The sequence below is a fragment of the Pristiophorus japonicus genome, chromosome 16, assembly GCF_044704955.1.
Source record: "Pristiophorus japonicus isolate sPriJap1 chromosome 16, sPriJap1.hap1, whole genome shotgun sequence".
In the NCBI taxonomy this organism is placed as follows: domain Eukaryota; kingdom Metazoa; phylum Chordata; class Chondrichthyes; family Pristiophoridae; genus Pristiophorus; species Pristiophorus japonicus.
In genome coordinates, this window is record NC_091992.1 from 104,274,030 (window position 1) to 104,299,691 (window position 25,662).

The following is a 25,662-nucleotide window of genomic DNA, read 5'->3' on the forward strand; positions in this document are numbered from 1 at the left end:
GAGAGGGGTGCCTTGGCAGCAGCCCGACACACATGCGGAGTGCTGGGCTGCAAGATCGCGGCACAGAACCCACGATATATAATCAAGAAGGCAGCGACCATTTAAAAAAACTTAACTGCCTCGCCTTCGCGTTTATTTTCGCCCCATGAGCAGCCTACAGCCTCGCGGGGCACTACCGAATTCTTGCTCTGGGGCGAAAACGGGTTGCTGTGCACGTTAATGATATCGTCACTGGTGCAGTGGCCCGGGGCGCTACGGGAAGGAGCGTGGCACTAGCGGCTACCGCCACCGCTAAACTCCCACGGAATTTTGCGGGTGTCGGTCGCGGCACCATGCTCAGGTGAAAGGTCATTTGCGACCCACGGAGACGCTATTGGGAGGCGCAAACGACCCAAATTTTTCCCCTTTAAGCTGTTGGCGTCTCATGTATACGTCCCTTCCTCTGCCTCACCACAAAATCCGACATTCTTCCCAGCAACTCTTTTCCTATTATCAATTTAAGAAAATTGCACCTACATACACATGCACCACAGTTACACAATCGTCACCTGATCAAATCAGCGACTGAATAAATAGAATTCAGTTTTATTACATGGGGCTCTTGAAATTTTTAGTAGTATTTTGGAGATTGCATTCCCAATCCAAATCATTTATTAATCAGTCACATTGGTTTATGAAAAACATCAAATTGCATTTTTATTGGATGGGATTTCCTGTTGTTTTTACCAGTGTTTTGGAGATTGTATTTCATCATTCTTTCATGAAACCTGAAAATCTTGCAAATGAAGTTTCTTGGCAAGATGCCTGCTGATGGCACATCTACTCTACTGGTGCAAGAGTAATTCAAACACAAGGCGAAGCATTTACAACTATCTTCAGCCAGGAGTGCCGAGTGGATGATCTTTCTTGGCCTCCTCCTGAGGTCTCCATCATCACAGAAGCCAGTCTTCAGCCAATTCACTCCACATGATATCAACAAACAGCTAAGCACACTGGGTACAGAAAAGCCTATGAGCCCCGACAACATTCCGGCTGTTGTGCTGAAGACTTTTGCTCCAGAATAAGCCATGATTTTCCAGTACTGCTACAACACTGGAATCTATCCGACAATGTGGAAAACTGCCCAGGTATGTCCTGCCCACAAAAAGCAGGACAAATCCAATCCAACCAATTATCACCCCATCAGTCTGCTCTCAATCATCAGCAAAGTGATGAACGGTGTCGTTAACAGTGCTATCAAGCGGTATTTACTCACCAATAACCTGCTTACTGATGCTCAGTTTGGGTTCCACCAGGACCACTCAGCTCCAGATCGCATTACAGCCTTGATCCAAACATGGACAAAAGAGCTAAATTCCAGAGGTGAGGTGAGAGTGACTGCCCTTGACACCAAGGCAGCATATGACCGAGTGTGGCATCAATGAGTACTAGTAAAACTGAAGTCAATGGGAATCAGGGGAAAAACTCTCCTTTGGCTGGAGTCATATCTAGCACTAGGCAGATGGTTGTGGTGGTTGGAAGTCAATCATCCCAGCCCCAGGACATCGCTGCAGGAGTTCCTCAGGGCAGTGTCCTAGTCCTAACCACCTTCAGCTGCTTCAATCAATGACCTTCACTCCATCATAAGGTCAGAAGTGGGGATGTTCGCTGATGACTGCACAGTGTTCAGTTCCATCCACAACTCCTCAGATAATGGAGCAGTCCAGGCCTGCCAGCAGCAAGACTTTGGTTGACATTCAGGCTTGGGCTGATAAGTGGCAAGTAACAATTACGCCACACAAGTGCCAGGCAATGACTATCTCCAACAAGCGAGAGTCTAACCACTGCCCCTTGACATTCAACGGCATTACCATCGCTGAATCCCCCACCGTCAACATCCTGGGGGGGGTCACCATTGATCAGAAACTGAACTGGTCCAGCCACATAAATACTGTGGAAACAAGAGCAGGTCAGAAGCTGGGAATTCTGCGGCGAGAGTCTCACCTCCTGACTCCCCAAAGCCTTTCCACCATCTACAAGGCACAAGTCAGGAATGTGATGGCATACTCTCCACTTGCCTGGATGAGTGCAGTTCCAACAACACTCAAGAAGCTCAACACCATCAAGGACAAAGCAGCCCACTTGATTGGCACCCTATCCACCACCTTAAACATTCACTCCTTCCCTCACCGGTGTACCGTGGCTGCAGTGTGTACCATCTACAAGATGCACTGCAGCAACTCGCCAAAGCTTCTTCGGCAGCACCTCCCAAACCCACGACCTCTACCACCTAGAACAGGAGTGGGCAAAGTACTGCTCATGGGCCAAATCCAGCCCATGGGGGCTTTTTATCCGGCCTCGAGCTGCATTGCATTATAACAATTACTTAAGTACTTGATTACCAAAAATAGTAAAATATCATTATTTTAATATTTCTTCTTCCGAGTTTAATTGATTAGCAAAGAAATTGCTTAATAACTTCTGATTTACTTTGAAGCTGAAATAGTTTGAATATATTTTGATTATTGCCGCAGTCAAATGGAGAATTACTGATGAGTCAACAAAGAAAATGATGATTGAAACGTAAAGATGTAACCAATAAACGACAAAACTACCAAATCTTTACCTGGTGCAGTGCACTGAAAAGTTTTGGACAGGAGTAATAGAGTTGTGTGATACAATCAACAAACAAATAATGATGCAATGTTCTAACAGTGCATTGTTCAACAGTATTATTTTAACAAAGTCTTGATTTTAAAACAATATTATATTGTCTCTGTTTGAACATGAATTGTTCATTTCTTGAGCATTTATGGCTCGCCATACAATTTCCATACTCAGATGAACTCGAAGGATAAGGGCAGCAGGCGCATGGGAACACCATCACCTCCACATTCTCCTCCAAGTCACACACCATGTTGACTTGGAAATATATCGCCCTTCCTTCATCGTCGCTGGATCAAAATCCTAGAACTCCCTCCCTCACAGCACTGTGGGAGTACCTTCACCACACGGACTGCAGCGGTTCAAGAAGGCGGCTCGCCATCATCTTCTCAAGGGCAATTAGGGATGGGCAATAAATGCTGACCTTGCCAGCGATGCCCACATCCTTTGAATGAATAAAAAAAAAACTCACTTGGCCCTAATAACATTACCAGACAGATGTGATTTTGGAGGGGGGGATGTGGTTAGAGTGCGCATTAACTGCTCTGAGTTTACGTGGTTGAGAGGGGCAAATTGTTGATCAATTTAGATCAGTCAGCTTAATTTTGACTATTGCTGTAAAAAGCTTGATTGAGCACAAAGAGGACAATAAGTAATATCTCAGAAGAAGAGCATATAAATGTTGAAAAAATAAAGAATAAAAGTTGATAATTATATCAGGGTATCACAGAAGTCTCATTAAAGCTGTTTTCAGTCCCATACAAAATATAATTTACAGATCTCTGCTAAATGATAACCATCAGGAATGTCTGATCACTGTTCCCATGGCAACCCAATTTTAATAGTGGCAATAAACGTGACAGCTTCAGAATTTGTGTGCCGTGATTATCAGCAGGTTTGCTGTCAGTCACATTCTAATAAGTCCTTGGTAGGACATTGAGTTTTAGTCAGTGATAACAGTTTAGCCCTTAAGCATTCAGCTAATGTGGGGTAATTCATCTAACTGCGAAGCAGCTAGGTACTGCATGTTCTGTGACACAGCCAATAAACCTGAAACAGATCACAGCCAGAAGATATAATGTGGCATTTAACCATGTTTATCTGTAAACCAAATTAAAGGATTTGTCAGGCTGGATGTCAGCATTTTCCATCACACATCTTTCTCATTGTAAAGGGTAGCATGAGGCGAGTACTGATACCAGGTTGATCATGTTTTAAAGAAGTATTGAGGGTGATTTATTTAACATTTGTTCAAAATGGGCATAAAGTTGGTGGAGCAGTCACGCCGGCTGCTCCAGTGTCGGGAGATCCAAGCCCTTCCAGGTTCGGGCCTCATCAGCATAATTCAGACCAGGCGGTCTCTCAATGAGGGCTAGCAGGCAGCTTTCCGCACCAGTGGGCGGGAAGTTTGACGGCTCCAAGCATGAGCCGAACCTAGAATGGGGAGGTGCACCGAGCTGGGGGGGGATCCTACCCAATAGCCGGCAATGGGCCGCTGTATTTGGGGGAGTGGGGGTTGGGGGTGAGGGGGGCAAGAGGAGCTTTACTACTACTCCTGGCCCTACAAGAATAATCCTCTTTCTGGAGTGACCACCAATGGTCCCTTTAAGACTGTTCACTACCATGTAAAAATGGGTGGAGTATGTGTGGTGCATTCTCTGCCCAATTGACCTGCAAATTGCAAACAGAGTCCTACACCTGATGTAAGACTCTGATTTGCATACGTAAGCAACCACTCGTCTCTTTGGGTGGGCATGCTGTATGCCAATTTACTGGGCCCGTCTTTGGCATCCAAGCAACAGTGGAAGTGCCGCCCCTCCCACAGGTTTTGCATTACCAACCATCTGTTTGTCAGATGGTGGGAAGGTGGCTGTTGTAAATCATTCCCCTTGTCTTTACTTTTTTCTCTCCCTCCCATTCCCGAAGGCACCAAATCTTGCTTGAATATGGCAACCATTTGATACCTTCCAGAAGTGGCCAATCTTCACGTGTCAGTGTAAACAGTGTCTTAAAAATTATGTAAACAGGTTGGGGGCAGAATCACAATGAGACATAATCTTTCCCTCACTCAATTGTTACACACATGTATTTTCCAAATAGGGCCACTAGGTATTAATTAATGGTGAACGGTCTAGCTGATTTCCTATCCTCTCTAACCCACATGCTTTGTAGTGCCAATTGCAGTACCCTTACAGTCACCCTGCCTGAGGTTAGCTAATTCAGCACAAGTTGGGAATTGAACCTGGGATATTCCAGGTCACTATGGCTTAGCGCTACATTGGACACATACTTTCATTATTCCAGGCAGGGAAAGAAGTTGCAATTGTCATGCAACATTTTCACCCTTAGCGATCATGTACAAGCAATATGACATTTTTCCAATCCAATAATGTGGTAGTGCTCCAGTCAATAAGTCAGTTTCCACAAGCCTTCAATGAACCAAAGCTTGCAACCTTGTGCGTGATGCGAATGGAGTGTCAATAACCCTTTGATCACAGTATTACACACCAGAAATGACTTGGGGTGCCCACAACTTTCTCCTGTCCACTCTGAAAAGTGGTAAATATCACATTGTGTGCCCCATTATGTTCAAACTAGAACAAATTACTGAAGTAGATACATTACTAGGGTTATGGCCTTGGAGAGTGTTGTGGAAAAATCTTCCTCTCTTCCGTGCGGACCCACTGAAATAGAGGATCGACGCCCAATTGATGACAGACTCCAGAGATAGGTTTGAAACGATCTTTATTCCAACATATGCCGGGAAAGCTCTTAGTCTCAGCCACCTAAGACAGGAACTTCAAAAACCCAAAGGGTTCACATATTATTATACAGATTTCAAGTAGGCTGGCCTCCAACTAATCCTAGAAATGACAGTGACAGAAAACACTGCCAGTGGCAAAAGAAAAGTTATCTAACTGCCACAGATAACACAAATGGGAGAATAGATACAAAGAAGGAAATTCAGTCAAAGCATTTGTTAACCCTTATCGGATTGCCTGCTAAGTGGCCTGTGATCTTTTCACCCTCTATAGCATATGGAACTACTTTCAGCTTCTTGGAATGTGTTTGTATCTACAGGTTTGACCTTGTCCTCGCCTTTTCAGCCTGTGGCATTCTTTAAAAGATCTTTATGTTCCCTCAAAATCTAAAGTTTTATTTTATGTTATACGGCCATTTCCCATCATTTATAAGCGAGTTTTACATACAATCTGTCGGTATTTTCCTCACTCTCCTACAGAGAGCATGGTATAAAACTTACAAGGGCAGACAATAGTATTTTGAGGATAAGTGGACAGGAATAGATTTGGTAAATGAGTGATTACGGGTCAGTGAGATGTCCAGGCAAGAATAGGACATTGAGAATCAACCTTCAGGAAATGGAACTGGAGACTAATGTAACCAGGGACAAGGTTGTGAAAATATAGTGACTAGTGTCCAGGGAAACCAAGGTAATAAGAACATAAGAAATAGGAGCGGGAGTAGGCCATTGGGCCTCTCGAGCCTGCTCCGCCATTCAATAAGATAATGGCTGATCGGATCTTGGCCTCAACTCCACTTCCCTGCCCGCTCCCCAAAACCCTTGACTCCCTTATTATTCAAAAATCTATCTCCATCTTAAATATATTCAATGACCCAGCCTCCACAGCTATCTAGGGCAGAGAATTCCAAAGATTCACAACCCTCTGAGAGAAGAAATTCCTCCTCATTTCCATTTTAAATGGGCGACCTGTTATTCTGAAACTATGACCCCTAGTTTTAGATTCCCCCCCGAGGGGAAACATTCTCTCTACATCTACCCTGTCAAGCCCCCTCAGAATCTTATACATTTTCATAAGATCACCTCTCATTCTTGTAAACTCCAATGAGTATAGGCCCAACCTGCTTAACCTTTCTTCATAAGATAACTCCCTTCATCTCAGGAATTAACCTCGTGAATCTTGCCTGAACTGCCTCCAATGCAAATATATCCCTTCTTAGATCAGGAGACCAAAATTGTTAGTGTTCTACAGCATTGAGGTGCTGCATACACTGACAAGACTGCACAGAGGTGCACAGCTGCACCCAGGCATGCCCATGACTCCCTCCAGATGCTTATGGAGGGAGTCACAGCATACAGGGAGGTTCTCTTCCCTTCCAAAGGGTGGAAGAGACCTCCCCAGGACATCAATGCAGTCTGGTTGCACATTGCACAGGAGGGCACAAGCAGGGATGTGGTCAGGAGGAGCTGGCTGCAGTGGCGCAAACCTTTCAATGATCTCAGTGGATCACAAAACATTACTGGAAAGCCACACTCAACCTCATCCAGCAGTGCCACTCATCACATCCCCATCACTCTGCATTCCTTACATTACTCCTGCACTTCCTTACTCACACCAACTTACCTTGCACTTCCACCCATTCTTCTCTATTTACATTATCACTTCCCCATCTCACTAGCCACCCCTCACACTTACCTTCCTTCTAGTCCAATCATACCAAATAACGAGACAAGGGTAGGCACTTGGGTGTTTTAGCCAGTGTTCATGTGAAGTTTCTGTTAATGTGCTGTCAAACATTGAAATCTTTATTTTCAACACTTTGCATTCTTGGATAGATTTGTGTGCACCTTTGGAGTGGCTTAGTGAGTTGCAGTGAATGGTGAGACATAACAGTATCCCCTGCAAATGTGATGAGTGTGAAAGGAATGGCTTGGGCATTATTTATGGTGTAGGTGTGAGGTGGTGCCAACCTGGCGCATCATGTGGCAGACAGGGTGTACAGTGTCAAGTGAAGTAAATCTAGCCATGGTGAGGCCATCCCTGGCCTCCTAGACAGTAATGTGGTCAGGTGCTGATGCTCTGTGCCCTGTGCAGCATCAGTTGTTTGCGAAAAAGGTTGGTGTTGTTGTTGGTGCTGCTGGTGTGTTTAGTGATGCTGGTGTTGGGGCTGATCATGGTGGTATTCTGAGGACCAAAGTGAGAGAGTATAAAGTGCACCGATGCTGATGAAACCTTCTCTTCTTAGGCAGTCCCTTGGAGTCAAGGATGACTTGCTTCCACACTAAAAATAAGTTCTCAGGTGACTGATGAGTCCAGTGCAGGACCTAGCCTCTGTCACAGGTGGGGCAGACAGTGGTTGAAAGGACGGGTGGGTGAGGTGCTTGGGTTGTCTTGCGCTCCTTCTGCTGTTTGCGCTTGGCTTCCGCGTGCTCCTGGCGAACAGACTCGAGATGTTTGCCACCTTCCCGGATGCTTCTCCTCCACTTTGAGCGGTCTTGGGCCAGGGATTCCCAGGTGTCGGTGGGGATGTTGCACTTTTTCAAGGAGGCTTTGAGTGTATCCTTGAAGCATTTCCTTTGCCCACCTGGGGCTTTCTTGCCATGTCGGAGCTCCGAGCAGAGCGCTTGTTTTGGGAGTCTTGTATCGGGCATGCAGACGATGTGGTCCATCCATCGGAGCTGATTGAGCGTGGTCAATGCTTCGATGCTGGGGATGTTGGCCTGAGCGAGAACACTGATGTTGGTGCGCCTATCCTGCCAATGGATTTGCAGGATCTTCCTGAGTGAGCGCTGATGAAATAGATGGCAGGTGAAGTTGCGATGACTGAAGCCATCCGACAATGGTGGGAGAGGTAATAAGGTCAGACTGGATGGAGACTTGTGCAAAGACTTGCAGCATGGTGCATCTGTAGTGGAAATGCAGTTTAGAGAAGCTAGTGGCTAAGGGAAGATTTCGCATTCAGCTGGGAGCTTTGACTTGGCATTTGAAGCTGTAAACTCATCAGCTGAAACAAAGGCAAGTGACCTCTCACCTCAGCTTCACAGACAGTGGGAAACTGGTGGGCGATCTGTCATATTCAAAAATCTGGGGAAAAAGCATTGTTAAGTGGTTGTAAACAAGCCAGTAATTATTTTAATTGCTTCCCCCGCTGCAGCGTGTCGGGTCTGCTCAGTGTTGACAGGCCTGATATTGGGGAAAGGCGGGTTGACAGCGGGGTCCTGACCCGTTGTGGAAATAAAACACTTTCCGACCCGACCCACCAGTGATGAGCCCCCGGAAATTTCCCCCTAATGATAGGGGATCAAAATAGAGTCCCCTTGTCTACTTCCAATGTTTGGAAAAGGAGAGGTGTTCAATAATAAAATGAATATGTGATTACATTTCTGCCAAGCTGGTGTCAAAGCAACAATGCTACTTCCATAAATAATTGGGATCATTACCAGAACAAAATGACTGGCACAAGAGAGACATGCTGCATCGTAATCAAATCAGAACAAAGAAGCTTAAAAGGAACATTGAGGCAGCAATTATAAATCATTTAAGCTGGATTAAATCCAGCACCAAGCCACACGAGAACACTTCTTGTTCTCATTACAGACACTCACTCACCTCTTTCTTGCTCATTTCACAGCATCCACCAGTACCATTTATTTCTCACTTGGCACCCTTTGCACTGGATACATGGTGGGGCTGGCGGGGAGAGATTGGGACAGAGAAATAACTGGATGAAATTGATCGTAAGGTAGCAGGTAATCAGCAGGCAGGTGTTAACACAGTAACCCTGTGAAACACACATATATAGGAGCCCAGGAAAAAAGCTGACACTTGGAGACGTTAAGATGGCAAATCTAAATTAAGATGCTTATATATCAAGGCAAGATGCATTGGAAATGAAACATAACTGGAGGCTGCTGTGGCAGTAGGGAACTAATGATGTGGTGGAAATATTAGAAATATGTTTCAACCCAATGGAAGGAAATTAATTTATATTCAAGAGGATAGAGAGTTCAGAAAAGGAGGTGTGTAGCCATAGCCATCAGGAATAACTGGGAGGTAAATCCAGTGCATCAAATGGGAGGAGGTAAGCCAATTAAGATCCTTTTGCAACAAGCTGATAGATCAGCGACTGATTGGTGAAGCGTAGCCTCCTCCGGCATTGCTCCTCAGAAATATCCAAGCAATCACTCTTGGCCTGTCGACCCTATGGGCTGGGTTAGGCTTTCTACGAGCAGCCCCCCCATCAACTGCTGTCTTCTAACAGGTCCACCTGTTACTTGCCTTGACTCTTCAGGCTGCTGCTACTACTGCTACTGCTCTTACTCCAACTGCTCAGCCATCTAAAAGAGTGAAGTAAAGTCAGCGTATAAGATGAGCAGTGTGTGTTTAATCAGGGTAGCTATGGGGCAGTGGTGGCTGGGGGGGGCGGGGGGTGAGAAATCAGAAAGAAGCAAACTGGAAGCCCGTTCTTCTTAGGCAGTCCCTCGTGTCGAGGACGACTTGCTTCCACACCAAAAAGGGATGAGTTCACAGGTGTTTCGGTGAAGGACCTAATTTTCCAGGTCCAGAACTACATATTGAAGGGTGGAAGATGCCTGTGCGTGGATTTTTTTTAAAGTGTGGTGGCCATTGCACACCAGCCACTACACGGGCTTGACAGAGCTAGGCCTTTATCCAGTGGTAAGACGACTGGAGACCAGCCCTGCTGCACGGGCCTAGTGCACACATATATGCAGCGTGGGCTCGTCCATGCTGCCCCAGGGCTCTCGCCTCAGCTGGACCCATAATTGGCTTGGCAATGCACTACTCACAATGCCATACAGATTCTAATGGACCGAAGGGACTGCAGGTGAGTGCCCCATTAAATTCAGCTTCCAGTCACATCAGTCAGTTTGTGAAGCTAATGCTGCTAAGCTTTACTTAGCAGGTTTGCTGCTGGGTGGCATTACTGATCCGCCCAGGTAAAATTGTGTCAGGGTCCAAATGACGTCACGGGACCCCGATTTGAATTTATTCAGGAGGCACCAGCCTGTTTCTGGTGGGTGCATTTCTGACTCGAGTCAACTCTGCAGTTGAAATGACAGCTGGGTTTCTAGCCGGACCAGGACAGTAAGTTGAATTTCGTGATTTTAACCACTCACACGCCCCATTCCCGCTGGGCAGACTGGTTCAAATTGGGGCCATTGATTTTGGAATACAATCTTAATTAATGTAAGTCTGTGCTGAATTTGCAGTATTTTCTGGCAATACCATCAGAGTATAATAGTTGATATAGTTACCATGAAGATGATGCTTAAAATGTTGAGAAGCTTGTTTCAGCATTGATAAGCTTTTTCTATTATTATCTGCACGACTGGAAGTGGTCTTTTTATTGCTTTTCCTTGTGATTGGTGTTTCTTTGCCAGTAATCTTTGAACGACAAGTATATGCCTTGTTAACTAAATTCAAAGTTCTATTCTGGTTGATACAATATTCATGACTATTATCTTAACAATCTTGCATCATTAAGGTGTTCAGTGGTTTACAGCCCCAAGGATGTGATATAAATTTATCAGAAATCAAGATAAATAGTATATTTCTCTACTGAATATTAACGGTTCTAAAGTGATTACTGAGTAATATAGTGTTCCCAGCTTATTCATTAATAATAACAATTTTTATTCCTTTTTAGCGATATCCAGAATCATTCTGGAATGCAAAGATAAACTCCGGCTTCTATTCTCCACTGCTAACCGTCTTCTTAAACCCCTCTCCCCTGTCTCCTCCACCCTCACCTCCGACAGCAAATGTGAGCAGCTCATGGACTTCTTAGTCCCTAAGATTGACTCCATCCGTTCAGCTCCCTCTGCCACTTCCCTTCTTTCCCCTAGCCCACCGGGCTAAACTTCCTCTAAGGTCCCCCCTAGCCCTGAACTCACATCTTTCTCCAGTTTCTCTCTGATCTCCCCTCATGACCTCTCTGAGCTCATCTTGTTCATGAGACCCACTTCCTGCTCCATTAACCCTATTCCCACCAATTGCTGACCACCCAACTTCCTTTTCTGGCTCCCATGTTCGCTGACATTGTTAATGGTTCTCTCTCCTCAGCGACTGTTCCCCTCTCCCTCAAATCTGCCGTCAACATCCCTCTCCTCAAAAAAACCACCCATGATCCCTCCGTTCTTGCAAACTACTGCCCTAACTCCAACATTCCTTTTTTCTCCAACGTCCTTAAACGTGTTGTCACTTCCCAAATCCGTGCCCATCATTCCCGCAACTCCATGTTTGAATCCTTCCAATCAGGTTTCTGTCCCTGCCACAGTACCGAAACGGCTCTCATCAAAGTCACAAATGACATCCTTTGTGACTGTGACAAAGGAAAACTATCCCTCCTCGTCCTTCTTGACTTGTCTGCAGCCTTTGACATGGTTGACCACTCCATCTATCTCCATCACCTCTCCACTGTCGTCCAACTGGGTGGGACTGCACTCGCCTGGTTCCATTCTTATTTATCTAATTGTAGCCAGAGAATCACCTGCAATGGCTTCTCTTCCCACACCCACATTGTTACCTCTGGTGTCCCCCAAGGATCTATCCCAGGTCCCCCCTCCCCCCATTTCTCATCTACACGTTGCCCTTTGACGACATCATCCAAAAACACAGTGTCAGGTTACATATGTACGCTGATGACACCCAGTTCTACCTCACTACCACTTCCCTTGAATCCTCCACAGTTTCTAAATTCCCAGACTGTTTGTCCGACATCCAGTTCTGGATGAGCAGAAATTTTCTCCAATTAAATACTGAAAGACCGAAGCCATTGTTTTCGGTCCCCGCCACAAACTCCGTTCCCTAGCCATTGACTCCATCCCTCTCCCTGTCTGAGGCTGAACCACAATGTTCGCAACCTTGGTGTCATAGTTTCCAACCACATATCCGCAGCATAACTAAGACCACCTATTTGCACCTCCGTAACATCACCCATCTCCGCCCTTGCCCTAGCTCATCCACTGCTTAAAAACCCTCATCCATGCCGTTGTTAGCTCTAGACTTGACTATTCCAACAGACTCCTGGCTGGCCTGCTACATTCTGCCCTACGTAAACTAGAGATGATCCAAAACTCAGCTGCTCGTGTCCTAATGCGCACCAAGTCCCATTTGCCCATCACCCCTGTGCTTGCTGACCTACATTGGCTCCTAGTTAAGCAATGCTTCAATTTCAAAATTCTCATCCTTGTTTAAAATCTCTTCATGGCCTCACCCCTCCCTATCTCTGTAATCTACTTCAGCCCCACAACCACCTGAGATATCTGCGCTCCTCTAATTCTGCCCTCTTGAGCATCCCTGATTAGAACTGCTCAACTATTGGTGGCCATGCATTCTGTTGCCTAAGTTCTAGAATTCCATACCTAAACCTCTCCAACTCTCTACCTCTCTTTCCTCCTTTAAGACTTACCTCTTTGACCAAGCTTTTGACCACCTGCCCTAATTTCTCCTTATGTGGCTCGGTGCCAAATTTTTTGTCTATAATACTCCTGTGCACCGACTTGGGACGTTTTACTACATTAAAGGCGCTATATAAATACAAGTTGTTGTCGATTATGTCATGCTAATAGCTCAAAAGTGAATTTATTTCTTAGCTTCCAGCCTGCTGGACTGATGGAGAAGATTCAAGCCATTGCACAGAATGTTTCAAACCTAACAACTAAAGTGGAGCAGCTTCTGCAGACAAGCCTCACAGCAAGAAGAGACATTGCTTTCTATGGGAAAGGTACGTTATTTTACAGATCTCCATAATTGTACTTTGGACTATGTGGAAACCAAAGTGGGTCATGTATGTACATGCTGTTTGTAGCCACCAGATGGCATCATTGTTGGAGGCCACTGAGCAGCATGCACAGGGTGCTGCTCTGGTATAAAAGGCCAGCCATTTTGTGAGTCAGGCACTTTGGGCCCAAATAAAGCAGAAGCAAGGTTGTACCTTGCTTAGTTAAACAGTACTCAGTTTGAACCTTTATTGCATACATAACACAAAGAACAGGTGAAATCTGATCAGATAATTGGAAATTAGGTAACAGATTAACATGATCACACATCCTTGCTGCACAAACCATTTTAAGGCTGAGAAAGTCAATTGAATTTACATCCATATTTGAAGTAAGGATCTATTTTCTTTTTGATTTCCAATTTACATTCCTGAATAGTTTCAATTGATTTGGTGTAGTTTGCTTCAACAGCTGTCACACTTCTTACACAAAACAGACAGGGATTCACTTGAGGCTTCAATGGATACATACTTGGAAAATTCACCCTCAAGAACTCCAAATTAGATTTAGAAGCAAAGTATTTGAGTCACTTGTACTGCATAATCGGTAAAAATAAAATTTAGCAGCTATAATTTCCCAGTCATTTGAAAGTATGACATTAATTATCACCAAGAGGGGTATAAATTCATCTTGGGCTAGAGCGCAAAATGGGGAATAGTGAATTGACAGCACATTTTACACTCTGCCCGATTTTCTTTTATAAACTCAGAAAACGGGATGCCGATTTGCTTCCGCCCATTTTGCATTAATGTGCAAGACAAATTTATACCCCAGAGCTTTTCTCGGAAGATCTTGACCTTAATTACAATCAGAATGAACTGAAAAGTTAATTACTGTTCTGGGCTTCTGTGAGAAACCTTCTGAAAATGTCAATGTTATGAAGACCAACAGACTGTATTAAGTTTTGTCGTCGTGCATTCTAGAATTGAGTAATATTAAGCCAGAAATATTAACTGTAGGCACTTCATATACTGGGAGTAGCCAATTATAATGGTCTTTAATTCTATTCATAAATCATATGGTCCTTCCTCATGCTTCTAAAATGGTTTCTATTCCTACATTTATTCATTTTGTAATTTCTTTTTTTAATCTTTTTTTTCATTCTTAGTGTTGTCTAAGTCTGTTTTATTCAAGATGGTGGAATTGATTGGCTCCATTATCTAATACAGTTTTGGCTAGTGGAAATGGAGATTCAAATGGACCAATCGTATAATAGCAGTTTTCCTCATTGTCCCCTCCCAACTCCAGTATAACACATTGCTCCACGTGGTTCACTAGTTAATGATTTGTTGATAAAACTCATCCGTGAGATTGGGAGATTTGAGTGATAGGGACCATCTTCGTGCTTGAAGCTGTGTTTTTTCTGATTGAGAGATATTATTTTAACAGTCAAGCTTCTCTTGTTCCTTGTTAAAACAAACTGTAACAGACTCTTATTGTCAAATGGGGATGTGCAACTTTGCAGTGAACATTGGGTTCATTAGTAAAATAGTGGGCCGTAATTTAAGGCCTCTAAGGGCGTGTATGAGGTGCATAAGCGCCCCTAAGGGCTGCGCAGGTTCCGTGCTTTCATGCAAGAAGCGCATGCACGAAAACCCAGAACTTGCAATCTGTCAAGAATTTTCAAGCTCAAAAGTGTCTTCCAAATCCTGAAGGCTTCAGCTTCTGAGTTTGGAAAGCAAACAGCTGTGAAATGGTAGCTTTTGTCCCACTTCTCCAGCTATCAACTAGTCAAAGCAATGAAGAGTCATTGAGAACCTAAACACTTACCTGACGTGAAGCACGAGCAATGGGAAGCTCCTGAAAAAGTGGGAAAAATGGTAAGTACCTGGTAAAATTATTTTTAAATACCTTTAAAGTACATCTTAATGATGTTAATTGGCTGGCCCGCCGCTTACATAAGAAATAGGAGCAGGAGAAAGCCATACGGCCCCTCGAGCCTGCTCCGCCATTCAATACGATCATGGCTGATCCGATCATGGACTCAGGTCCACTTTCCTGCTTGCTCCCCATAACTCCTTATTCCCTTATCGTTCAAGAAACTGTCTATTTCTATCTTAAATTTATTCAATGTCCCAACTTCCACAGCTCTCTGAGGCAGCGAATTCCACATATCCAGAACCTTCTGAGACAAAAAATTTCTCCTCATCTCAGGTTTAAATGGGCAGCCCTTCATTCTAAGATCATGCCCTCTAATTCTAGTGTCCCCTATCAGCGGAAATATTATCACTGCATCCATCTTGTCAAGCCCTCTCATAATCTTATACGTTTCGATAAGATCACCTCTCATTCTTCTGAATTCCAATGAGTAGAGGCCCAACCTACTCAACCTTTCCTCATAAGTCAACTCCCTCATCCCTGGAATCAATCTTGTGAACCTTTTCTGAACTGCCTCCAAAGCAACTATATCCTTTCGTAAATATGGAAACCAAAACTGCATGCAGTATTTCAGGTGTGGCCTCACCAATACCCTGTACAACTGTAGGAAGACTTCCCTGCTTTTATACACCATCCCTTTACAATAAAGGCCAAGATTCCATTGGCCTTCCTGATCACTTGCTGTACCTGCATACTAACCTTTTGTGTTTCATGCACAAGTACCCCCAGGTACTGCTGTACTGCAGCATTTTGCAATCTTTCTCCATTTAAATAATAACTTGCTCTTTGATTTTTTTCTGCCAAAGTGCATGACCTTGCACTTTCCAACATTATACTCCATCTGCCAAATTTTTGCCCACTCACTTAGCCTGTCTATGTTCTTTTGCAGATTTTGTGTGTCCTCCTCACACATTGCATTTCCTCCCATCTTTGTATCGTCAGCAAACTTGTCTACGTTACACTTTCCCTTCCTCTAAGTCGTTAATATAGATTGTAAATAGTTGGAGTCCCAGCACTGATCCCTGCGGCACCCTACTCGTTACTGATTGCCAACACGAGAATGAACCATTTATCCCTACTCTCTGTTTTCTGTTCATTAGCCAATCCTCTATCCATGCTAATATATTACCCCCAACCCCGTGATCTTTTGTCATGTGCAGTAACCTTTTATGTGGCACCTTGTCAAATGACTTCTGGAAGTCCAAATACACTACATCCACTGGTTCCCCTTTACCCTGTTCGTTACATCCTCAAAGAATTCCAGCAAATTTGTCAAACATGACTTCCCCTTCATAAATCCATGCTGACTCTGCCTGACCGCATTTTGCTTTTCCAAATGTCCTGCTACTGCTTCTTTAATAATGGACTCCAACATCTTCCCAACCACAGATGTTAGGCTAACTGGTCTATAGTTTCCTGCTTTTTGTCTGCCTCCTTTTTAAATAGGGACGTTACATTTGCAGTTTTCCAATCTGCTGAGACCTCCCCAGAATCCAGGGAATTTTGGTAAATTAAAATCAATGCATCCACAATCCCTGCCACTACATCTCTTAAGCCATCAGGTCCAGGGGATTTATCCGCCTTTAGTCCGATTATCTTACTGAGTACCACCTCCTTAGTGATTGTGATTGCGTTAAGTTCTTCCCTCCCTATAGCCCCTAGACTATCCACTGCTGGAATATTATTAGTGTCCTCTACCATAAAGACTGATACAAAATAGTTGTTCAGAGTTTCTGCCATCTCCATATTCCCCATTACTAATTCCCCGCTCTCGTCCTCCAAGGGACCAACATTTACTCTAGCCACTCTTTTCCTTTTTATATACCGATAGAAACTCTTGCTATCTGTTTTTATATTTTGTGCTAGTTTACTTTCATAGTCTATCTTCCCTTTTTGGTGTCAGGTCTGTGAACCACAGCCAGATCCGGCATTTTGGAAACTGACAAGGAGGCGGGTTCAGCGCAGGATCCCGCCCCGCTGTCAAAAGTAGTAATCTTGGGATTGCTACCAGTGCCACGTGATAGTCAGAGTAGGAATCGCAGGATAGCGCAGATGAATACGTGGCTTGAGCAGTGGTGCAGCAGGGAGGGATTCAAATTCCTGGGGCATTGGAACCGGTTCTGGGGGAGGTGGGACCAGTACAAACCGGACGGTCTGCACCTGGGCAGGACCGGAACCAATGTCCTAGGGGGAGTGTTTGCTAGTGCTGTTGGGGAGGATTTAAACTAATATGGCAGGGGGATGGGAACCAATGCAGGGAGACAGAGGGAAACAAAAAGGAGTCAAAAGCAAAAGACAGAAAGGAGATGAGGAAAAGTGGAGGGCAGAGAAACCCAAGGCAAAGAACAAAAAGGGCCACTGTACAGCAAAATTCTAAAAGGACAAAGGGTGTTAAAAAAACAAGTCTGAAGGCTTTGTGTCTTAATGCAAGGAGTATCCGCAATAAGGTGGATGAATTAACTGTGCAAATAGATGTTAACAAATATGATGTGATTGGGATTACGGAGACGTGGCTCCAGGATGATCAGGGCTGGGAACTCAACATCTAGGGGTATTCAACATTCAGGAAAGATAGAATAAAAGGAAAAGGAGGTGGGGTAGCATTGCTGGTTAAGGAGGAAATTAAGGCAATAGTTCGGAAGGACATTAGCTTGGATGATGTGGAATCTATATGGGTAGAGCTGCAGAATACCAAAGGGCAAAAAACGTTAGTGGGAGTTGTGTACAGACCTCCAAACAGTAGTAGTGATGTTGGGGAGGGCATCAAACATAAAATTAGGAGTGCGTGCAATAAAGGTGCAGCAGTTATAATGGGTGACTTTAATATGCACATAGATTGGGTTAACCAAACTGGAAGCAATACGGTGGAGGGGGATTTCCTGGAGTGCATAAGGGATGGTTTTTTAGACCAATATGTCGAGGAACCAACTAGGGGGGAGGCCATCTTAGACTGGGTGTTGTGTAATGAGAGAGGATTAATTAGCAATCTCGTTGTGCGAGACCCCTTGGGGAAGAGTGACCATAATATGGTGGAATTCTGCATTAGGATGGAGAATGAAACAGTTAATTCAGAGACCATGGTCCAGAACTTAAAGAAGGGTAACTTTGAAGGTATGAGGCGTGAATTGGCTAGGATAGATTGGCGAATGATACTGAAGGGGTTGACTGTGGATGGGCAATGGCAGACATTTAGAGACCGCATGGATGAACTACAACAATTGTACATTCCTGTCTGGCGTAAAAATAAAAAAGGGAAGGTGGCTCAACCATGGCTATCAAGGGAAAGCAGGGATAGTATTAAAGCCAAGGAAGTGGCATACAAATTGGCCAGAAATAGCAGCGAACCCGGGGACTGGGAGAAATTTAGAACTCAGCAGAGGAGGACAAAGGGTTTGATTAGGGCAGGGAAAATGGAGTACGAGAAGAAGCTTGCAGGGAACATTAAGACGGACTGCAAAAGTTTCTATAGATATGTAAAGAGAAAAAGGTTAGTATAGACAAACATAGGTCCCCTGCAGTCAGAATCAGGGGAAGTCATAACGGGGAACAAAGAAATGGCGGACCAATTGAACAAGTACTTTGGTTCGGTATTCACTGAGGAGGACACAAACAACTTTCCGGATATAAAAGGGGTCGGAGGGTCTAGTAAGGAGGAGGAACTGAGGGAAATCCTTATTAGTCGGGAAATTGTGTTGGGGAAATTGATGGGATTGAAGGCCGATAAATCCCCAGGGCCTGATGGACTGCATCCCAGAGTACTTAAGGAGGTGGCCTTGGAAATAGTGGATGCATTGACAGTCATTTTCCAACATTCCATTGACTCTGGATCAGTTCCTATGGAGTGGAGGGTAGCCAATGTAACCCCACTTTTTAAAAAAGGAGGGAGAGAGATAACAGGGAATTATAGACCGGTCAGCCTGACATCGGTAGTGGGTAAAATGATGGAATCAATTATTAAGGATGTCATAGCAGTGCATTTGGAAAGAGGTGACATGATAGGTCCAAGTCAGCATGGATTTGTGAAAGGGAAATCATGCTTGACAAATCATCTGGAATTTTTTGAGGATGTTTCCAGTAGAGTGGACAAGGGAGAACCAGTTGATGTGGTATATTTGGACTTTCAGAAGGCTTTCGACAAGGTCCCACACAAGAGATTAATGTGCAAAGTTAAAGCACATGGGATTGGGGGTAGTGTGCTGACATGGATTGAGAACTGGTTGTCATACAGGAAGCAAAGAGTAGGAGTAAATGGGGACTTTTCAGAATGGCAGGCAGTGACTAGTGGGGTACCGCAAGGTTCTGTGCTGGGGCCCCAGCTGTTAACACTGTATATTAATGATTTAGACGAGGGGATTAAATGCAGTATCTCCAAATTTGCGGATGACACTAAGTTGGGTGGCAATGTGAGCTGCGAGGAGGATGCTATGAGGCTGCAGAGCGACTTGGATAGGTTAGGTGAGTGGGCAAATGAATGGCAGATGAAATATAATGTGGATAAATGTGAGGTTATCCACTTTGGTGGTAAAAACAGAGAGACAGACTATTATCTGAATGGTGACAGATTAGGAAAAAGGGAGGTGCAACGAGACCTGGGTGTCATGGTACATCAGTCATTGAAGGTTGGCATGCAGGTACAGCAGGCGGTTAAGAAAGCAAATGGCATGTTGGCCTTCATAGCGAGGGGATTTGAGTACAGGGGCAGGGAGGTGTTGCTACAGTTGTACAGGGCCTTGGTGAGGCCACACCTGGAGTATTGTGTACAGTTTTGGTCTCCTAACCTGAGGAAGGACATTCTTGCTATTGAGGGAGTGCAGCGAAGGTTCACCAGACTGATTCCCGGGATGGTGGGACTGACCTATCAAGAAAGACTGGATCAACTGGGCTTGTATTCACTGGAGTTCAGAAGAATGAGAGGGGACCTCATAGAAACGTTTAAAATTCTGACGGGGTTAGACAGGTTAGATGCAGGAAGAATGTTCCCAATGTTGGGGAAGTCCAGAACCAGGGGACACAGTCTAAGGATAAGGGATAAGCCATTTAGGACCGAGATGAGGAGGAACTTCTTCACCCAGAGAGTGGTGAACCTGTGGAATTCTCTACCACAGAAAGTTGTTGAGGCCAATTCACTAAATATATTCAAAAGGGAGTTAGATGAAGTCCTTACTACTAGGGGAATCAAGGGGTATGGTGAGAAAGCAGGAATGGGGTACTGAAGTTGCATGTTCAGCCATGAACTCATTGAATGGCGGTGCAGGTTAGAAGGGCCGAATGGCCTACTCCTGCACATATTTTCTATGTTTCTATGTTTCTATGTTTCTATGTTTCTACAACCATTTTGTCAGTGGGCCCACCTCCAAACTCGCACTCGCAGGGCTGGTAAGATTCTGGCCTAAGTTTCTGCGATCTTTGGCGCTAGTTTAGAACACATTGCACTGGAAGCAGGCCCCACTCACGAACCTGCCCATGCCCCCAGATCAAATGAATCATGTGTCAGCTGCGGCTCAGTGGGTAGCACCCCCGCTTCTGAGTCAGAAGTTTGTGGGTTTGATGTGGGCACAAAAATCTAGGCTGACACTCGAGCTGCACTTCAGAGATGCCTTCTTTTGGATGAGACGTTAAACCGAGGCCCCGTCTGCCCTCTCGGGTGGATGTAAACGATTTCATGGCACTATTTCGAAGAAGAGCAGGGGCGTTTATTCCCAATGTCCTGGTCAATATTTATCCCTCAATCAACATCACTAAAAAAAGTAGATTATCTGGTCATTATCACATTGCTGTTTGTGGGAGCTTGCTGTGCGCAAATTGTCTGCCGCGTTTCCCACATTACAACAGTGACTACACTCCAAAATATACTTCATTGGCTGTAAAGTGCTTTGGGATGTCTGGTGCTATGTAAATGCAAGTCTTTCTTTTCTTTCTTTTCATTGGGAGTTTCAGCTAATTGCGTTCATGTGTGGGCCTTTACTGAGGCTCTGATAGTTTTGGACACAGGTACACTAATAGGCACAATTTCAAAGCTTTGGAATATATTTTTAATTTATTAAGACAGTGACTACTGTACTCCATTATAACATGGTTTTGTATTTTATTTCAAAAATCATTTTCAGTCATTTAGAATTGTGTTACTCACAGGTTGTGGGTTGACACTGTGATTAAAAATGTTTATTTTTCAGCTGTATTAATCAAACTGCAGGAATTACCATTCTTAAGTATATCGAGTAATATTTATTAAAGCAAATAGTTTCTAAAAAGCTGCCCGGTTGCGCTGGTTCAGGACCGATTTTGTATTCCTGAATATGCAAATGAGTTTGAACGGAAATTTGAACCGTAAACTCAAGGAAAAAAACACTTCTCAAAATGGGTGCAATTTTGGGCGCAATTTACGCCTGGATCGCCGCTTTAGCTCAAAGCAGAAACTCTATGGGGGCAAAATTAGGTTACGTCTCATTTGGGGGAGGTAACTGAGGGGGTGCGAGACTTCCTGCTCCTGCCGCAGAAGTCCCGCCCAGCCACGGAATTGCGGTTACTGCCCCTCACAGGATGTGGAGTGCAATGTCGCACACTCCACTTTCCTTTGGGGCGAGTTCGGGGGCACTACTCGAGCGAGTTTGGCATTGCATTAACGCCCCTCCCCCTTCCCTTAAAGGGGAGGGATGCTTCAAACTCTGCAAGTCATTTGAAGGCCTCCACTGGGCCACTAGGGTTAAGGGGTGCCGTGGCCACAGCCTGGCACCGAGACGGAATGCTGGGCTGCACGATAGCCGCCTGGACCTCGAGAAAGGAGCAGCGAACAGCCCGACTGGTGAATTGGGAATAAGCAAAGATGGCGGCGCATGGCGCAGCGCACCTCCCCTTTAAGGTTTGCCCTACGACGGGTCATCAGCCCTTTTCGTGACCCACGAAGCTGGCGCGGATATTGCCCGCGGTGGCCTCACGGGGCACTGGCAAATTTTCATCGAGGCGCAGACGGGGGCCACCGCACATGGCGATGACATGATCACTAGAGCTGGTAGCGCCCACCCCCGGGTAAAAACACTTTTGCGCCCTGTTAGCACCCTTCCGAGGCGTTAACGGCAGGCACAGAACAGGGGAGTTTCGGCCCCTATATCTGCTAACATTTTGGGCCAACTTGAATTGCAGTTCCCATCTTGCACATTTTTTTTACAACATACATGAATATAAATATGGCACTTTCAAAATCTTTTAATAATTAAATTATTGCGTTAAAGACCATAGTGCACCCAAAAAACCCTGCTCTCTTTGATTACTAATAGTTTTTGATGGTACTGCCTTAGCTTGTTCTAATCTGTAATTCTAATTGTCCCATCTTCGATTCTCCTCATGCAATTTCCCAGAGGTTTTAGGAAGGCATATATTCTAAAAGGCTTGTCTTGGGAAAAGTGGTCCATTAGATACATCAATGGACAGTACTTAATTGAAACCTAATACAGACATCCCAAAAAACATAGCAAGAAAGATCATCACTAATGATGTCTGCTTGAAAGAGGCTGTTAACAGTGTTGTTTGAACTGGAGGAATATAAAAATTATATTGACTAATCATCATCAGCTAGATATAAATAGTAAACTCCTTGTCTGAAATTATGTGGTTTCATAGAACCATTACATTAGTTTTAATTAGAAAATCCAGACCCATGCTCTTTTTACTGGGATGAACACTGCCAGGAGGAAGTAATTGAAGTGTGACAGACAGATGAAAGTGAGATTTCATGCTTTTATTGCATTTTACTTCAGTTAAGCAAATAAAATCTTATTATGGGGGGAGGGCAGTGGTTTGGAGTAACACTTAGAAATGTAAAAATCTTTGAACTGATATTGTTAGTTAGCTAGATGATGTTACAAGAACAAGACATTTCAAGTGAATTATTGGTACAGAAAGATTAGATGTAAACTGAAGATACCTTTTAGGAACATACTGACAAATTGAGATCCCAAAAAATCCAATCACTGTGGCCTTTGCATCAAGTAACCATTGTTTTTACTCTGAATTACTTATGAAGTAGGTATATATGCTTTCATTAAATATTCTTGAGGGTTTCGAACAATTTTCTAACTTACTTGCCTGAATGACTTAAGTGTAGATGCATATTGGAGATGCAATTCGACCCTTCTTGGAGCTAGATGTTGAACTTTAGATGCTAATTCACTACTTGTAAGTTAACTGGAAAAAATATGAAATTACAATTGGTGTTCAATGTACAGGAGATAGTCGTTCTCGTCAATTGGCAATCTGGGAGTGAAATTCCCCTGTTGTGTGCCTGCCATTAGCACCTCCGCGAAAGTGGTTCCGCCTGAACTGAAGTTGCGTGGGTGTTAGCGGAGGTGCGAAACCGGTCGTGTCGCGCCCCCGCTGGTAGTGACCCGGGACGCTGCACCTCTGGCAATGATGTCATCGCCGTGCGTGCCAACCCCTTTTCGCCCTGCGGCGGCTCATGGCAGAAATTGGCCAGTGCCCTATGAGGCTGCCACAGGCAATGTCAGCGCTAGCCTCACGGGTCGCGTACCGGGCCGCACTTCGCTCGCGGGGCGAAATTTAAAGGGGAGGTGCGCACCGCCGCACGCCATTTTCTTTTGGTTAACTTACCTGTCGGGCCTTTCTCTGTCGATTTCGCCGTGCTGCGATCGTGCAGCCTGGCACTCCATTTCGGTGCCGGGCGTGGCCACGGCACCCCGCATTCCCGGTGGCCGAGTGGAGGCCCATCAATAGCCATGCACAGCTTGCCTAGTCCCTCCCCTTTAATGGAAGTGGAGGGCCCATGGAATGCGTCACCGCTACATGGAGAGGCCGTGTAGCTCTGACGTTCATCCTGGCAGCGCCCCCGAGCCCGCCCGCCATTACGCCCACTTCCTGTCAAGGGCGATAAGCCCAATTTTGCTTCCGGAGGGGGGACTTCTACGCCGGGCACAGAATGTCTGACCTCGGAAAGGTTATCACCCCTTACCGGGTCAATGGGCAATTTCGGCCCCATATCCCCACAACTGACCAGATATTCTTCAGGAAAGGCTATTTATTTGTGAATTTTCTCCTCCAATGTGTCAATGCACCACATTTGTGTCACTAAGTGCTGCTGGTCCTTGAGCTCGATAAGTTCTGGCACACTTCGACCATGGTGTTGCCATCCATTAAATCCTGGATCCTAAAATCAGCCACATAGCAGCTTTGAGCAGCTTCTCAGCATTCAAGAGATGCCACTGGTGTGTAGAACCTGGAAGACCATTTGGTTATTGCAACAGCTAATCTTATTGTTTGATTCCAGTTTTAAATCATGCTGGGGAGCTGAGTGCTTGTTGCTTGGAACAGAGATTGCTATAGTAGCCAGCTTGAAACCTATTTTACGGTTAGCTGAGCAGGGAGAAGCAGAACTACATTTTAAAACATAGCTGATTAAAATTAAAAGGCAGCTGAGGGGAGAAACAGAAAGGGGAAGTTGTGCTGTGGGGTGAAATTGTTTTGGGATGTCATAACATGATAATTTGTTTTCTTATAGTACATGTAGATTATTAAAGCACATATTAAATATTGATCTTAGCCAAGTGTATGATCCACCATCCCCTTTAACAGACATCTCATTCCATACTAAATATTGGCATCTTTACTTAATTAGGCACGCAATACTAGTTCTGGATTCTAAGAAACAAATTTACCTCTTCTATTAAATGTACAGCTAAGGCTGCCTTAAGTAGTATTTTTTTTTAAACAGCTGTTTAAGAAATAGCTTCCCAGCTATAAGCTCCTTGCACTTCTCATTGCTTATAATCAAACCTCTCATGTAAACAATTAAAAGCATTTGCCAAACAAAGATAATATATTTATTGAGTGTGTGATTTCCCTAAAGGCTGCAAAACATCTCTTTGCCAGTTAGGCGTCTTTGACACTTTTGAAGAATTTATGCAGAAATACTCTGGTCTAGCTTAACTTTGGCTCCTTTACTTGCTGTCTGGTTTTCTATCTAGAGATATTGAGGCTTTGGAAAGGGTGTAGGGGAGGGCCATGAGACTAATTCCCAATATAAAGCATCTTAGTTATCAATCTAAACTAAAAGAGTTGGGACTCTATACCTTAGAGAAGCGTAGACTTAGGAGGGATCTGATTGAGGTTTATAAGATAATGAAGGGAATAGATTGTGTTCCAGCTGACACTTTGTGCCCCTGAGATACGTGGGCCTCTACTCGTGGGAACCCAGAGAGGCCCTGGAGCAGGAATCTTTGTAGATCCTGGACCAGCAGGTATGTGGGCATTTTCTTTACGGATCAGAGACATTTCCCCACAAATTCAGGGCCCATATGGTTTTGGGTGGTGCGGAGTGTATATGTTGTGATACACAAGGTATCGCAATTGTGCTTTGTGTTGGAAAGGCTCAATGGACCAGATGTCTTTACCTGTGCGTCATTGTGCATATGTATCTATCAGTTGGTTTTTGGTTGCAGTTCATTGTTTGCATTTGCTCCTGCTTCCCAGGATGTTTCTCATGATCTCTAGTTTATTCTCTATTCAATTTCTGAATAGTCCTTTTGTGAGCTCCTTCGAGCTGACCAAGTTGTAACAGGAGATTTAGC

The 25,662-nt window shown here is 44.5% G+C and overlaps 1 protein-coding gene across 1 annotated transcript in view; it reads left to right on the plus strand.

The window, feature by feature from the left end:
* Positions 1-25,662, plus strand: part of LOC139227130 (alpha-1,6-mannosylglycoprotein 6-beta-N-acetylglucosaminyltransferase B-like) — a 987,210-nt gene that overhangs the window by 434,517 nt on the left and 527,031 nt on the right. The window contains exon 4 of the mRNA XM_070858195.1: positions 13,022-13,152. Within this exon, the coding sequence (XP_070714296.1) occupies positions 13,022-13,152 (131 nt within the window). The remainder of the gene's footprint in view (positions 1-13,021; positions 13,153-25,662) is intronic.